This window comes from Gigantopelta aegis, chromosome 9 (genome assembly GCF_016097555.1).
Source record: "Gigantopelta aegis isolate Gae_Host chromosome 9, Gae_host_genome, whole genome shotgun sequence".
In the NCBI taxonomy this organism is placed as follows: domain Eukaryota; kingdom Metazoa; phylum Mollusca; class Gastropoda; order Neomphalida; family Peltospiridae; genus Gigantopelta; species Gigantopelta aegis.
Genome location: NC_054707.1, coordinates 16,470,758 through 16,488,064, shown reverse-complemented (window position 1 = coordinate 16,488,064; position 17,307 = coordinate 16,470,758). Strand labels below are relative to the sequence as shown.

Sequence of the window (17,307 nt, the reverse complement as noted above, 5' to 3'; positions counted from 1 at the left end):
TGTGTGTGTGTGTTTGTGTGTGTGTGTGTGTGTGTGTGTGTGTGTGTGTTTGTTGTGTGTTGTGTGTGTGTGTTGTGTGTGTGTGTGTGTGTGTGCTTGTGTTTGTGTGTGTGTTTGTGTTGTGTTGTGTGTTTGTGTGTGTGTGTGTGTGTGTGTGTGTGTGTTTGTGTGTGTGTTTGTGCGTGTGTGTGTGTGTGTGTGTTGTGTGTGTGTGTTTGTGTGTGTTTGTGTTTGTGTGTTTTGTTTGTGTGTGTGTGTGTGTGTGTTTTAAGAAAGAAAAAAAACCAAACAAATTCAACACACCTCCAAAAATCCCTTTGACTCCCCCCACCCCAAAAAAACACACAAAAAAACAAAACAACCCAAACAACAAAAACAAATAAACAAACAAACAAATAAATAAAACTTGCTAATAAAATAAAACCCAACATTTGAACATGACCATTGCAATGGCACCTCAAAGAGAATGCTCTAACCACTAAGTGACACGTTACTGCCCATCTGTATCAATATGACAATTACGGGAGAACCGGTGTTACAGCGTATGGTGTATGGTGTATGGTGTTATAGCGTATGTCGTATGGCAGTATAGTATGCATATGGTTAATGTAGCGGAGGACTTGCATTATGTATAAATAGCCCCCGACACTTTTTGTGTGTAAACAACACTTATCCTCACAACAAAGCTATTAACGTGGCTACTTTAGTCTGCCGTATTCAAAAAGGTCATGTCGGGTCGTATGCCAGGCTTCATTGAGTTTATTGGTCATGAGAGGAGCCCGATTGTTCCACGTGAGTGATCATGTGTGCTAGGTTTATAGCCTGGGTGTATAGCCGAATGTTGGATCATTAGACCGTTGTGCAAGGATAACAACTTGTGCGGCAGCTAGGAATGTCATATTAGTCCGGGTCTCCACTTGGCCAGGGCAGGACCGCCAGGTGTCTCATGTGGTCATTCAGAATTAACCGTCATCTTATCCCACTGCTTATTCCATATCTGTTTATTGGCAAAGTCACTGTAATCTTTTGGACGTGACGGGAGCCACCCACCGTCATTAGAACGGGAGCCGCTGTCATTAGAACGAATTGTGACATCTGAGGCCTGGGTGTTGTGTTATTGAAGAGGTGTATAGATAGTAGTAGTTCAGCTGCAACAGTCCGTTCTTTCAGTTTGTCAGGAAGTTGCAGTGGAGGAATCGGAAACCTTTAATTATCTGAAGAAATTTGTTGTGGGTGTTTCTGTGTTTGTGCATCATTGGAAGGATAATTTGTTACACGGTTAATTTTGTAGTAATGTTTCTTCTCTTTTTTTCTGTTTAAAAAAAAAAAAATTATGTCGTGATATCCAAATGCATGGTTCTCCAGCCAGTGGAAGAAATTAAAAACATAAACGAAAAGGATTAGCATTTAATGCTTTTCATCCATCCTTAGCATTGTGACTGTTTAGGAATAATCTTGATTGTGTCTAGACATTTGGACACATATCAAAACCATCCAATAGACATGTATGTGCGTGGTTTCTGAAAAACAAAACAAATTGACATAAATCTTCAAGGGATATATTCTTTATTCATCTACATTAATGATTAAAAAAAGTTACTGAACTGTACTTTTAAAATGAGTTGTTTGTTATGACAAAAGCAGTGAAAAAACGTTTTGAAGATGTCAAAAATGCAATGGATGATTTGTTTTTATACACGTGTGTAACTTTTACAAAACACTATCTTGCTTACTGTACAGTACTTACTATTCAATGACATCGAAACAGTTTATGTGGTACAGTCAAGACGCCAGAAACCAACCAAACATGTTGAATGCATTCAGCTTTCCTTATTTTGCCAGGTTGCACTGTAAGTATAGTAGAGTCTAAATATAATCAGTGTAATTCAATTTTTAAATTTTGTTTTCTTTTTACAGTTTTGTTTTTTAAATCATCAATTTAAAAATAATAATTTATTATTGTATTGTGTTTATATGTGTGAACAGTTATAGCCTTCAAACTAAAAGTTTGATTGCTTATTAACTTTAAAATACATCATTAGTGGTTAGTTGTTACTGAGAGAGAAGAGGGTGTAGTGGTCTTACACCTACCCATTGAGTCATTAAAACTCGCTCTGGGTGGGAGCTGGTACCGGGCTGTGAAACGTGTGCCTACCAGCCTTATGTCTGATGGCTTAACCACGACACCACCCAGGCCAGTCTATATTTACAAATATTAATATGACCAGAAACACATTGGATATGCAGGCACTGATATTCTAAACAGGAAGATTAATCGGTAATTTTAATTGTTTAAAAACAAAGCTGTTGTCTGAACAAAGTGGTTTAAAAATCAGGAATTATGTCCCTTTATACAGAGAAAATTTGTTTTATTTAACGACACCACTAGAGCACATTGATTTATTAATAATCGGCTATTGGATGTCAAACATTTGGTAATTTTGACATATAGTCTTAGAGGGAAAACCTGCTACCTTTTTCCATTAGTAACAAGTGATCTTTTACTCCAGCCAGTGCACCACGACTGGTACATCAAAGGCAGTGGTATGTACTATCCTGTCTATGGGATCGTGAATATAAAAGATCCCTTGCTGCTAGTCGAAAAGAGTAGCCCATGAAGTGGCGACAGCGGGTTTCCTTCCTCAGTATCTGTGTGGTCCTTAACCATATGTCTGACACCATATAACCGTAAATAAAATGTGTTGAGTGCGTCGTTAAATAAAACATTTCCTTCTTCTTCCATCCCACCTTAACCATATGTCTGACACCATATAACCGTAAATAAAATGTGTTGAGTGCGTCATTAAATAAAACATTTCTTTCTTTCTTCCATCCTACAGACAGTATTTATACAGAGAAGAAATGGTTCATCTACAACCCTTGCAATATTCCATGGCAGTGAGCAATGCTGTGGGGTTTCTACTTCTCCACGTCATGTTTCTATATTCTCTTTTTTTTTCTTTTTTTCCATTACTTGTTTTTTGCCGTAGACATTTTCTTAATTGCAGAGGGTGTCTTGTGAGTAAATGTTTGACATCCAATAGCCAATGATTAATTAATTAATCATTGCGCTCTAGTGGTGTCGTTAAACAAAACAAACTTTAACTGTATGATGATGACCATACCAATTACGTTTTAACCATATAAGAAATAATAAAAGTTAAATTAAACTCTTTTTTTTTTTTTTTTATTTAATTTACCACGAAATGTTTTATTCAGTACAGCATCATGATTCACTACGCACGTTTCAGAAATTGCTACACAATTTTAAAACATTAATTTAATTAATTAGTTTAATGATTAAACTGGTGTTGCTAATCAATTTTCAATTGACTAGAAATATCGCTAATCAACAAAATGGTCCCTGCTGATCCATTTATTATTATTATTATTATTATTATTATTATTATTACTGAATTATGCCTCCAATGAACATATTCATACCCACAACAAAGAGCCCCGAGTTCCATTTGGACACTTCACGCATGCTTGACCCTGCCTAATACTACATACATGTACATGTATAATACGCACGGACGCTATTTATATATAGCTTGTCGTCATATTTAATAGGTCACAAAGTATGCATTGCCTCTGGCTGTTTTTATAATACACTGGGGTGAATTGAAAGTGCGCATTATCAATTGAATTGCTGGGCGTCACGATTTTCAGCTACATGTATGTTGGTAGTAATAGTCGTTGAACAAGGATTCCTTTGACTCCATTTTAAAAATAGTTTTTTTTTATCTGTGTGTGTGTGTACATTCATGTAAATTTCAAGCATGCAAGACTGGGCTCTCAGCTACATGCTTCAGGCCAGTTTGTCCAGCAAAGAGGTCAATGGTTAGTGGTTAATGGTTAGTGATAGAGATGTCTTATGCATAGTAGTGGCTTTACACCTTCACTAGGAGTGATTAATAGTCATTAAAACTCACCCTAGAAGGTGGGACGTAGCCCACAGCGCTTGCTGGATGTGTGGTCGGCCTTGGGTCGATCCCCGTCAGTGGGCCCATTGGGCTGTTTTTCATTGCAGCCAGTGCACCATGATTGTATATCAAAGGCAGTGGTATGTGCTGTCCTGTCGGTGGAATGGTGCATATAAAAAATCCCTTGTTACTAATGGAAAAATGTAACTGGTTTGTCCAGCAGGTTTCCTCTCTAAGAATGTATCACATTGTTTTTGCATTTACCATAGTTTGAAACCCAACAGCCGATGTATTTTTCGTGCTGGGGTGTTGTTAAACATTCATTCATTCATTCATTCATTCATTCATTCTCTAAGACTGTATGTCAAAATTACCAAATATTTGACATCCAATAGCTGATGATTAATAAATCAATGTGCTCTAGTGGTGTTGTTAATCAAAACAAACTTTATGTACCTCACTGATATTCTTGTTTTTACATTGTCAAGTATACAAACATTAGCTTCTATGTAGCACTTAAATAAACAATGTTAAGTTCCTACCATGGAAGAAGAGAATTGCCCCTATGACATCATTTGACTTTTTTTTTAAAGAAAGAAAGAAAAAATATTTGCCACACATTACTTTAAGATGCTTGTCAAGGGAAGCAACTCCCATGAAACCTCAGCATAGACACACACAACATACGACATGGTGTGTGTGGCATTCAGTTCTAGTTTCGGCAATCAATGCTGTGTTTACTTCATAATTATTGGAGTTTGTTCCCATTTTGATTATTGCTAACCTCTCGGTGAAATGAGTTCTGACTCCCAACAAAATACAATTTTAAAAAAGGGGGCAGCTAAGCTTAAAAATGGATTTACTGCTGATTGGCTGCAATAGTTGCGTGAACTCTAGAGCTCATGACCTAACCACTAGGCCACTGAGACCAGTGTGAACAAAGTTTGTTTTGTTTAACGACACCACTAGAGCACATTGATTTATTAATCACCGGCTATTGAATGTCAAACATATGGTCATTTTGACACAGTCAAAGAGAGGAAACCCGCTACATTAATTTTGTCCTTTAGTAGCAAGGGATATTTTATATGCGCCATTCCACAAACAGGATAGAACATACCATGGCCTTTGATATACCAGTCGTGGTGCATTGGTTGGAATGAGAAATAGCCCAGTGGACCCACTGACGGGGATCGATCCTAGACCAACCGTGCATCAGGCGTGCGCTTTACCACTGGGCTACGCCCCACCCCAGTGTGAACAAGAATTGGTGTTACTAAAACTAATACTTACAACATCACTGCTCTAGCGACTTCAATTTTTACCTTATTTTCATGAATTTTCACATACATAGGATCATATGTCCTACACAATATAACCGTAAATAAAATGTGTTGAGTGCATCATTAAATAAAGCATTTCCTTTCTTCCTTGTACTCTAGATGGTGGCTTTGGTTGCAGTCAGTATTATCTGGTACTACTGTATATGTGTGTTCTTTCATTTATTTCCATCAGTAATATGTTGTTAATTTCGGTAAATATACACAGCTAATAATATTTCCATTATACATGTAGTTACTGCATGACAATATCACTTAATGAATATTCATTAGCGGCAATTAATTTGAGTTTTTGATAACCACACTTTCAAGTGCACACATTTAACACATGTAATACGTGGCTGATAATATAGCCATTATATCATTGAGTCAGATTGTCAGCTACGCTAATCCATTTGCCCGTATTAACTGAAAGCAGCACCTGGTCCCTGCTAATTGTCCATCTCCATAGTCCACATATCCAAGTCGTATTCAATTTTGTTCATCATTAAGGGATATTATATGTATTAAATGTACAAGTAGCGCTATTTAATCTACGTTATATAAGAAATATTATCACAGTTTCGTTTCAAGGCAATGACGATGACATGATGTAATAAATATCTTATTGCCAATTACAGACCTAGATTTATTGAAGGCTGTAAGGTTATCTAAGTAATGTGAATTTAAATATATATATTTTGGTTTAGTTCAGTTGGGTTAAATATGTTTTTGGGGGTAAATAAAAGAATTTAAGTTAAATGCTATTAGGTCTATAAATATAACATTGAATTGTAAGATTGGATTGTCTGTGAGGTCATTCGGGTTAATCGGTTCTTTTGAGACTGTTTTTTTCCTATCATGCATTCAAATTGTAATTCATTCTATAAAGACATAATGGGAAAAAGAAGGAAGGGTTGTGGGGTGGGCAGTGAAGACTTTAAGCGGTCATCTTGGAGTGTATTAAAACTTGTTGAATCCCAAGACAGAAAATGAAGGAAATGTTTTATTTAACGACATACTCAACACATTTTATTTACAGTTATATGGCATCGGACATATGGTTAAGGACCACACAGATTTTGGGAGAGGAAACCCGCTGCTTCATATAGGTTATGTTCATATTACATGATTTGACAGCATAGTAACAAAATGTTGTTTTGTTTAACAACACCACTAGAGCACATTGATTTAGTAATTATTGGCTGTTGAATGTCAAACATTTGGTAATTTTGACATATAGTCTTAGAGAGGATACCAGGTACGTGTTTCCATTAGTAGCAAGGGGTCTTTTATATTCACCATCCCACAGACAGGATAGAACATACCACAGCCTTTGATATAATACCAGTCGTGGTGTACTAGTTGGAATGAGAAATAGCCCAATGGGCCCACCGACGGGGATCGATCGTAGACTGACTGTGGAGCAGGCGAGGGCTTTACCACTGGGCTACGTCCCACCCTGCTTGGTACCAAAGGTTCTTTAGATTAGTGGCTTGTGAATACGGAACAGTTTACATATTGGATGATTTGGGAGGAAAATGAAGTGCTTATATTACAAGTGAATTTGTATATAGATGATTTTGTAAAATATTAGTGGCTTATGAAGACATTTGGTTACATACATGGTCATTATCTTTAGGGTGCTCTTAAGACAGGTCGCTGCTTAATACAGGGCAGTTGTATATTACAGGCCTCGGTGGTGTAGTGGTTAAGCCACCAGGCTTAAAGCCGGTAGGTACTAGGTTCGCCTCCCGGTACAGGCTCTCACCCAGATGACTCAATGGTTGGGTGTAAGGTTACTACTCCAACTTCTCTCTGACTATTATATATAACCACTAATAACTAACCACTAACTCTCTGTACTGGACAGACGAGGTTCCAGATAGCTGAGGTGTGTACCCAGGACATAGGTTCAGGACCACACAGATATTGAGAAAGGAATCTTGCTGTAGCAACTTCATGGGCTACTCTTTTCGATTAGCAGCAAAGGATCTTTTATATGCACCATCCCACAGACAGGGTAACACATACCACAGCCTTTTATATTCAGGTCATGGTGCACTGGCTGGAGCGAGAAATAGCCTAATGGGTCCAATTTGTATACTACATGTAGATGTTTCATAGAATAGTAAGTAAGTACAAGATTTCTTGAGACATGACTGCACACATAGTCGTGGTATTTAAATATGGTGGATTGTACTTGATCAAACAGCTGAACCGTTGAGTGTATTCATGCAGCTCACATTTGTGCTATATTGAGCCTCCATAGAACGAGGACGTCCTTTTAAATCAATAGGACACGGTTTTAAGCCATTAAAACTCAACCTTCCATGAAAGAACTGTCATGAATGCAGCGGTGATATAGTGTCAGCTGTACTTCACTGTTCGTGTTTCAAAAAATGTACTCTTCGCAAGGGAGGTAATCATACCCAGACATCTTTTCTGCTTATTTTTTAAAATTGAATGAAGAAAGGAAGGAAATGTTTTATTTAACAACACACTCAACACATTTTATTTACGGTGATATGGTGTCGGACATATGGTTAAGGACCACTCAGATATTGAGAAAGGAAACCCGCTGTCGCCATTTCATGGGCTACTCTTTTTGATCAGCAGCAAGGAATCTTTTATATGCACTATCCCACAGACAGGATAGTACATGCCACAGCCTTTGTTACAATGGAAACTTGTTCTGTGAAGGAAAAAAGTTTGTTTTGTTTAACAATACCACTGGAGCACATTGATTAATTATCAGCTACTGGATGTCAACCATTTCATAATTCTGACTCAGTCATCAGAGCAAACCCGCTACATTTTTCCTAATGCAGCAAGGGATCTTTTATATGCACTTTCCCACAAACAGGACAGCACATACTACAGCTTTTGACCAGTTGTGATATATATATTATTTTTGTTAAATAGTCGTACTTGATATAATAATCATGGGAAATGTTTTTCCGGTTCAGTGGTTTTACCGACATGCTACTGGAACTGATTGTTTCAGTGGAATCCAAGGGCCTGCAGTGGATGAAAGATGAAGCTTTGCTATCAAGTTTGACTCATTTTTGACAAATATTGAAAATAATATATATATATATATTTTCTTTTCATTAATTCTGCAGAACTCATTTAAAAACATCCTAAAAATAAACTTTTAATTCAGTGAATCATGATAATAATAATCGGATTTTACATCCTTTAATTTTTTTTCTTTCTCTTTTTGTCTCCAGATATTAATCAGACATCACCCCTAGGATCCCCGGAGACGGGTCGGCGTCCGTTCGTGCCCCAGGAACTATTCCAGGACCAGCACCTCCAGCAGCAGCTGGCCTCCATCAAGCAGCAGCAGCAGCTACAGCAGCACTTCCTGCTGCAGCAGTATGAGCAGCAGCGGCAGCAGCTGGAGCAGGAGCACGAGAAGCAGCTCCACGAGCATATCAAGGTACATATTGTAGGTATCAGTATATTTTCTGTATGCTGCACGCCAACGCTTTTGTCCTCTGACACTCTTCCTAACCCGCGTGTGGGTGAGGCATGGCAGTCCTGTCTTCAAGTCATTCCTTGACTGTTCATGACATTCCCGTCTTCATATCATTCCTGGATTGTTCATGATATTCCTGTCTTCATATCATTCCTTGATTGTTTATGACATTCCTGTCTTCATATCATTCCTTGATTGTTTATGACATTCCCGTCTTCATATCATTCCTTCATTGTTCATGACATTCCTGTCTTCATATCATTCCTTGATTGTTCATGACATTCCCGTCTTCATATCATTCCTTGATTGTTCCTGACATTCCCGTCTTCATATCATTCCTTGATTGTTTATGACATTCCCGTCTTCATATCATTCCTGGATTGTTCATGACATTCCCGTCTTCATATCGTTCCTTGATTGTTCATGACATTCCCGTCTTCATATCATTCCTTGATTGTTCATGACATTCCCGTCTTCATATCATTCCTTGATTGTTCATGACATTCCCGTCTTCATATTATTCCTTGATTGTTGATGTATACTCATTTTATATATATCTTTGATGAATAAATGTGGATTTTGTTTTGAATTTCTGGATTTTAATGCCGTTCTAAAAACTGTTCATTCGCTTTTGGTGAGGCTTGATTTCCTTTTTGTGTAAATTGTCCATGACATCCCTTCATATCATTCCTTGGTTGTTCATGACATCCCTTTTTTCATATCATTCCTTGGTTGTTGATGCATACTAAAAGAAATAATTATATCATTGATAAAAGAATGTATGGATTGTTCTGTATTTTAACTCCACTCTGATAACTGTTCCTTTGGTTTGGAGACGCATGTCATCCTTTCTTCATCATTCATTGATTGGTATACTAAAAAGAAATTGTGTGAATTTGTTTTCTGATTTTAATGCCACTCTAAAAACTGTTCCTTTGGTGAGGCATGGCATCCTTTCTTTATCATTCCTCGAATGATGTATTCTAAAATTTCTGTCATTGACGAATAATTGAATGGATTTTTTTTTAGAATTCTGCATTTTAAAGCCACTCCTTAAACCTCCTTTGCTCTCTTGAGGCATAATTTCCTTTCATGATCTTTCTTTGATTGTTGTATACTAAATTTTCTCTTATCATTGATGAAAACATTGTACTTATGTGATGACAGTGGATATCACCTTTCACTGTCTAGATCAGGTGCCGCAGTTACCAGACATTGCAAACTGATGGCGAGTGTGTTCTGTATTGTTATTGGTTAATTACACATTTTTTCTGGGATCAAATGAAAATAACATCCCGAAAGATAATGACGTCATTAGAAAGTGACGTCGTCATTAGAAAGTGACGTCATTAGCAATTGGAACAGGCAAAGTTGACCATTCAAAGGTCTACAGTTAGATGGTTGCCAGGTATTTTTTTCAAGAAATACCAAATATACAGTTAGTTCCATAGAAAAACGATTCAGTTTACAATGGACATAACCATATGGAGTTTTTAGATTTGCGGGTGTTATTGTCTATTTGATACCCACAAATGTTTCATTTTTAACCTCAGGCCAACGCATTCGGTCAGAAATGACATTTGCGGGATCAAATTGACAAATGGACATATGGTTATCTCCCAATTAAACACCTAATACCTATAGTCAAAAAAACATACTCGGGTGTCTTTATAAACAGATTCTTTTCTGATACAACCTAATTAAAGCTACAAAACTTTCACCTCCCACTTACTGAGTATGCTTTGCTTCTGCCTACGCAAAACTTGTAAGTGGAAATTATTTTTATATTTTTGTCCTTGCGCTACAACAACATCATACAGTGGTCGCTGCTCATTAAATTACTTAGCGTGATTAGGAATTGCTGCGATCTGCCTTTGAATCATTTACATGCAGCCCTGTTCGATCAGGTGTCGAACTTGTACAATGGCCGGACAACACTGTGCGGAATGTTTTTGCCCCCTGTGCTACCCGACATCTTGAAATAGTCGCTGTAGTTATTAGCAATTATTGCGATCTGCCTTTCAGTGATTTACATGCAGCCCTTCTTGATCGGATGTCATGCGGTGTTTTGGTCGGTCAGTAATTAATAATACAATTTGCGAGCACCTGTGATGCAGCTGAATTGAGAAGTTGGAAACTGTCGAAACATATGATTAATTAGTCATAATTGTTAATTATATATACATACCGGCCTCGGTGGTGTCGTAGGTAAGCCATCGGACATAAAGCTAGTAGGTACAGGGATGAATTGAAAAGTTGTAAACTGTCAAAACATATCATTAATTAGTAATAGTTGTTAATTATATATACATACCGGCTTTGGTGGTGTCGTGGGTAAGCCATCAGACATAAGGCTGGTAGGTACAGGGTTCGCAGCCCGGTACCGGCTCCCACTCAGAGTGAGTTTTAACAATTCAGTTGGTAGGTGTAAGACCACTACACCCCCTTCTCTCTCACTAACCACTAACAACTAACCCATAGTCCTGGACAGACAGCCCAGATAGCTGAGATGTGTGCATAGAACAGTGTGCTTGAACCTTTATTGGATATAAGCATGAAAATAAAATAAAATAAATAAATAAATAGGATTCTTTATTTTAAATGTTAAAGATTATTTGGTTAACTTTATTACACTGTTTATCATCCCCCTAACCTTGAGATATAATATTATGTTAATGTTTCCTTAATTCTTGTAAAACATCAGTACATACACAGTTGTTTCCTTAAAAGATATCCACTTGCTACCCACCATTATACTGATACCCACCATTATACTGATACCCACCATTATACTGATCCATGTATGAAGAGGGAACCTCGCCCTAACCCAAAAATTAACCCTAACCCTAAATCTAACTCTAATTTTAAAGCTTTTGTTTGTTTGTTTTGTTTAATGACACCACTAGAGCACATTGATTAATTAATCATCGGCTGTTGGATGTCAGACATTTGGTAATTCTGACTCGTAGTCATCAGAGGAAACCCACTACATTTTTTCTAATGCAGCAAGGGATATTTTATATGCACTTTCCCACAGACAGGAAAACACATACCACGGCCTTTGTCCAGTTGTGGTGCACTGGTTGGAACGAGAAAAAAATCCAATCAGCTGAATGGATCCACCAGGGTGGTTCGATCCTGGAACTCAAGCACCTCAAGCGAGCACTCAACCCACTGAGCTAAATCTCACTCCCCTAATCTTAAAACTAACCCTAACACTAACAATAGAGGGGGTAACGGATCAGATAGTTTACCATTTCTTTTAGGGGTTACAGGTTCAGACAAAAAAAAAAATCCAATGATTTATTAATTTGTGTGGTTGCCTAGCTAATGAAAATGTTGTAGGTTAAACAAATGTTTTAAACAAATGTCTTTCTTCTTTGTCTTCAATTATTAAAGTATTTTTGTATGTTCTAACATGAATGAAGACAATAAATAAGTTAGTTTCAACTTTGACATTTCTCAGTGAAATAAAGGGAAGAATGTAGCTGAGTTAGTAGAGCACTTGCCTGATTTTCTGATAACTGCCCCATAACTGGTATATCAAAGGTTGTGGTATGTGCTGTCCTGTCTGTGGGGGGAAAATGCGTGTAAAAGATCCTTGACTGCTAATGTTAAAAAGTAGCGGGATTTCCTCTTGATAACTACGTGTCAGAATTACCAAATGCTTCAATAGCCGATGATTAATTAATCGATGTGCTCCAGTGGTGTCGTTAAGCAAAACAAGCTTTAAATGTTTCCTCTGAAGACTATGTCAAAGTTACCAAATGTTTGACGTCCAATAGCCGGAGATGTAACCAATGAGCTTCAGTGGTGTTGTTAAGCAAAACAAACTTTAAAACTTTTTCTCAGTAAAATGGTCCAAAAATGGCTGCATGCTTGTTTTCAGAGCTATTTTGTAGCCTCGGCGGCATTCAAATTAGTAATTTGTTACCGTTGCTGCTGCCATGGCAACTTTAAAATTTTTTTTTGTAAAATGCTTTGATGGCTACAATAATACATTTCTGATTAAAATTGATTTTTAAGACTAATTCATGGTGTTGTGTTTCTAGTCTTTTTATTTATAATTTCGCCATCTTTGTTAACATTCTATGAATATGTTTTCATTCATGTGGCCAGTGGTAGGGTGTTTCTTATGTTTTAAAGTAGAAGACTTATTATTGAAAACAAGTTGTTATTTTAAGCACCTTCCTAAACAACATCTGTATTCCTTGTGCTAGGGTGTCAGTAAACATTCATTCATTCATTCATTCTGAGGTGTCATTAAATATTCATTTATTCATCCATCCATCCATTCTTCCATCCATCCATCCATCCATCCATCCATCCATCCATCCATCCATCCATCCATCCATCCATCCATTCATTCATTCATTCATTCATTCATTCATTCATTCATTCATTCATTCATTTATTCATTCATTCATTCAAAGGGCGGGATGTAGTCCAGTGGTAAAGCGCTAGCTTGATGCGCGGTCGGTTTGGGATCGTTCCCCATCGGTGGGCCCATTGGGCTATTTCTCGTTCTAGCCAATGCACCACGACTGGTATATCAAAGGCTGTGGTATGTGCTATCCTGTCTGTGGGATGGTGCATATATAAGATACCTTGCTGCTAATCAGAAAGAGTAGCCCATGAAGTGGCAACAGCGGGTTTCCTCTCTCAATATCTGGGTGGTCCTTAACCATATGTCCGACGCCATATAACCGTAAATAAAATGTGATGATTGCGTCGTTAAATAAAACATTTGTTTCTTTCTTTCCTCTCTCAATATCCGTGTGGTCCTTAACCATATGTCCGATGCCATATAACTGTAATTAAATGTTTTGAGTGCGTCGTTAAATAAATAATTTCCTTCCTTCATTCAATTTTCTGTTTTTCTTTGTTCAAGCTTATTGTGAATAAAAATTGTTGTGACATTGGACATACATGTGTGCATTTAATATTCTCTATTTAACGTTGTGGAATAGCAGCTGCATGATTAGTTTATGCAGTTTGTCAACAAGTATAGTTTTAAACTGCAATAATATTTGGACTTTTGTGTGCATTCATTAATGTATTCATGTACATGTATGTTTATGTATGCTATTTAAAAATATACGTATTGTTTAATTTGAAAACAAATTAGTGGATTCATTACTGCCATCAAGATGGTACAACATAGGTTCAGGTGTGAACTATATTTTAAAATTTTATTTAAAAAATTGGTAAATTACTATTTGTTATTATTTGTTTAAAACAATATTTATTCCATTAATAAATGAAATTGATTGGTACACAGGCTGTATCGTCCTATGCTGATATATAAATACCTGTAGACAAGATGGCATTGTATATTTTAATTTTAATAAACAATAGACATAGTAAAATATTGCAGCTTTTGAGTCATTACTTGTTTAATTAATGAGTAAGTTAATTGTTTTTAATTCTGTCAAGATGGTAAAACTGAGTTGAAACTTTTAATATCTAAATAACGATTTTGTTAAGAGTAACATAGGAACTTGATCGTTTGGATCAAGGCTGTCTGCTTTGATGCATGTAACTGTCATGTCAGGGTTACTTCGAGTCATTACTTGTTTAATTAAATAGTAAATTCATTACTTTATCTTTTGAGTTGAAACTTTTAATACCTAAATAACGATATTGTTTAGAGTAACATAGGAACTTGATCATTTGGATCAAGGCTGTCTGCTTTGATGTATGTAACTGTCATGTCATGGTTACTTTTGAGTCATTACTTGTTTAATTAATGATTATATCTATCAAGTCGGTAATAATGATATTGTACATAATTATTTTTATCTTTTGAGTTAAGCTTTTAAAATCTAAAAGCGATATTGTTAAAAGTAACATAGGAACTTGATCATTTGGATGAAGGCTGTCTGCTTTGATGCATGTAACTGTCATGTCAGGGTTACTTTGAATCATTACTTAGTAAATTAATTACTTCTATCTGTTGAGTTTAAACTTTTAATACCTAAATAATGATATTGTTTAAAGTAACATAGGAACTTGATCATTTGGATGAAGGCTGTCTGCTTTGATGCATGTAACTGTCATGTCAGGGTTACTTTTGAATCATTACTTAGTAAATTCATTATTTCTATCTGTTGAGTTTAAACTTTTAATACCTAAATAACGATATTGTTTGGAGTAACATAGGAACTTGATCATTTGGATCAAGGCTGTCTGCTTTGATGCATGTAACTGTCATGTCAGAGTTACTTTTGAATCATTACTTAGTAAATTCATTATTTCTATCTGTTGAGTTTAAACTTTTAATACCTAAATAACAATATTGTTTAGAGTAACATAGGAACTTGATCATTTGGATCAAGGCTGTCTGCTTTGATGCATGTAACTGTCATGTCAGGGTTACTTTGAGCAGCAGCAGCAGCACAAGCTGGAGCAGCAACAGAGGCTGGAGAAGGAGCTCATGGAGAAGGAACGGCTACAGCAGATCAAAAACAAGAAGAAACAGGACGAAAGTAAGATGGCCTTTTACTTTTTTAAACTATTTTTTTTCTTATTTTTTTTGAAATTATTATTTGAGTTTCCTTGCTTATATTAGGGTTTATAAAGGTCCTGGAAAGTCATAGAATTAGCAAATGTCATTTTCCAGATCTAGGATGTAGATATAGGAATTAGCAAATGTCATTTTCCAGATCTAGGATGTAGATATAGGAATTAGCAAATGTCATTTTTAAGGGCTTTAAAGTCATATAATTTGCCAGTGTCGAAATAGTTCCGGCTTTCTTATAGTGAAGATAACACTTTCTACAGTGACGATAACACATTTTGGAGTGAAATAGTTAAATTTTCACTCTAAAATGTGTTATCGTCACTGAGTGACTGATAACACTTTTATTTCACTGATATTTTAAGATATTTCACTGAATGTTATATAATAAAATTTGATTTTCAGTGTTAAAGTTTGAGTTCTTATTTTTCACTATATCTTGTAGTTTGAAAATAAAACATGAAAGGGTTGACTCTACTGTATCCCATTACATTGTATTACGATGAAATCTTGGTACGATTTTATTTTTACCTGCAGTTTGATGTGTAATGTTGCACGTTGTTGCTACAGGTGTCGTTGTTTGACAGATTGTTTTTTTGTGGTATTATTGCAGGTGCTATTGCGTCGAACGAGGTGAAACAGAAAGTTCATGAATTCATACTGAGCAAGAAACAGAGGGAACAAGCCGTTAAGGAGTTGACTGGTTCCCCACCTCAGTTTAGACACCCCTGGTATGTACAGTCCATTGACCAAATACACTGATCACATATCTTTGAGTTTCGACACCCCTGGCCTGGTATGTACCGAGTCTTTAAAAAAATGTACAGTCCAGTTAACAAAGTTGTACAGTCCATAGAACAAAGATTTTGATGACAACAGAAATATTGGTGTACTGCAGTTCCATGGTCATTGCCTTTGGCATATTATATGTATGTGATTACCATAGTAAACAACACAGTTTAGTTTTAAGATGCCAGGTGAAAACTGCGTCTGTGTAGCAAGTATTGACAAAAAGAACAGTGTTAAAGTTAAAGTTTGTTTCTTTAACAACACCACTAGAGCACATTCATTTATTAAGCAGTGGTATATCAAAGGCCATGGTACGTGCTGTCCTGTCTGTAGGATGGTGTATATAAAAGATCCCTTGCTACTAATGGAAAAATATAGTGAGTTTCCTCTCTAAGACTATATGTCAAAAACATTATCAACTGCTTGACATCCAATAGCTGATGATTAATAAATCAATGTGCTCTAGTGGTGTCATTAAACAAAACAAACTTTTAACTTTAACTTTTCATTGATATGTGGTACTGATAATTGTCCAGTAAAATGATTTTAGAACAATGTTCTGTGTCTTTTGTGAAGTGTAAGATCAAATAATAACCATGCAGACCAGCCTTGGTGGTGTAGTGGTTATCCATCGGACTTCAGGCTGGTAGGTACTGGGTTCGTATCCCACTTGTGGCAATGGGGGATTTTTCATGCCCGTACCGACTCCAACCCATGAGTGAGTGCACCGCTAGGCTCAATGGTTAGGTGTAAGGCCACATACACCAAGTTTCACCCACTTCACGTGTGTGTGATTATGGGTGTGTCTCCCGAGCGTATGTCCCCACATGGGTTATGATTACTCGGCATGCATTGCAGGTTTTGTGTACCCTAGACTCTGGTGATACCAAGATAACTCAACTGACAGCAAGCATGGAGCACGAACCTATCAAGTAGTCCCATACCGAAATGGAAATACTACAGCTTCACCATTCATCTCATCATCATCCATGTTTGTAATGCCCCCCCCCCCCCCCCCCCCCAAATTTAAACAAAAATAAAAAATAAATAAAAAAAAATATTAATAATGCAGTGGAAGTAAGGGTTGTGGGGTGACCTTTAAGACATTTGTGCAAAGATTAGGGGATCTCAGGGTTTTAGATCTCACTAATTTGGGCACAACGGGAACTTTCGTCTTTTCATAGTGCAGGAAGGGCATTTTTATTTCAATACTGCCATTAACAGCTGCTGGCTGGAGAGTGTTATTATTATTCAGAAATGCATTTCGGC

The 17,307-nt window shown here is 36.7% G+C and overlaps 1 protein-coding gene across 5 annotated transcripts in view; it reads left to right on the top strand.

Annotated features, from left to right (window-relative positions):
• The window catches only part of LOC121382255 (histone deacetylase 4-like), a 202,953-nt gene that overhangs the window by 148,270 nt on the left and 37,376 nt on the right, over positions 1-17,307 (top strand). For 3 of the 5 annotated variants that reach the window (XM_041511791.1, XM_041511788.1, XM_041511793.1), the window contains 3 exons: positions 8,479-8,699; positions 15,118-15,217; positions 15,863-15,980. In XM_041511791.1, the coding sequence (XP_041367725.1) occupies positions 8,479-8,699; positions 15,118-15,217; positions 15,863-15,980 (439 nt within the window). Of the gene's footprint in view, positions 1-1,720; positions 1,851-8,478; positions 8,700-15,117; positions 15,218-15,862; positions 15,981-17,307 lie in introns of those variants that run through there. The other 2 variants (XM_041511792.1, XM_041511790.1) reach the window with 2 other exon arrangements.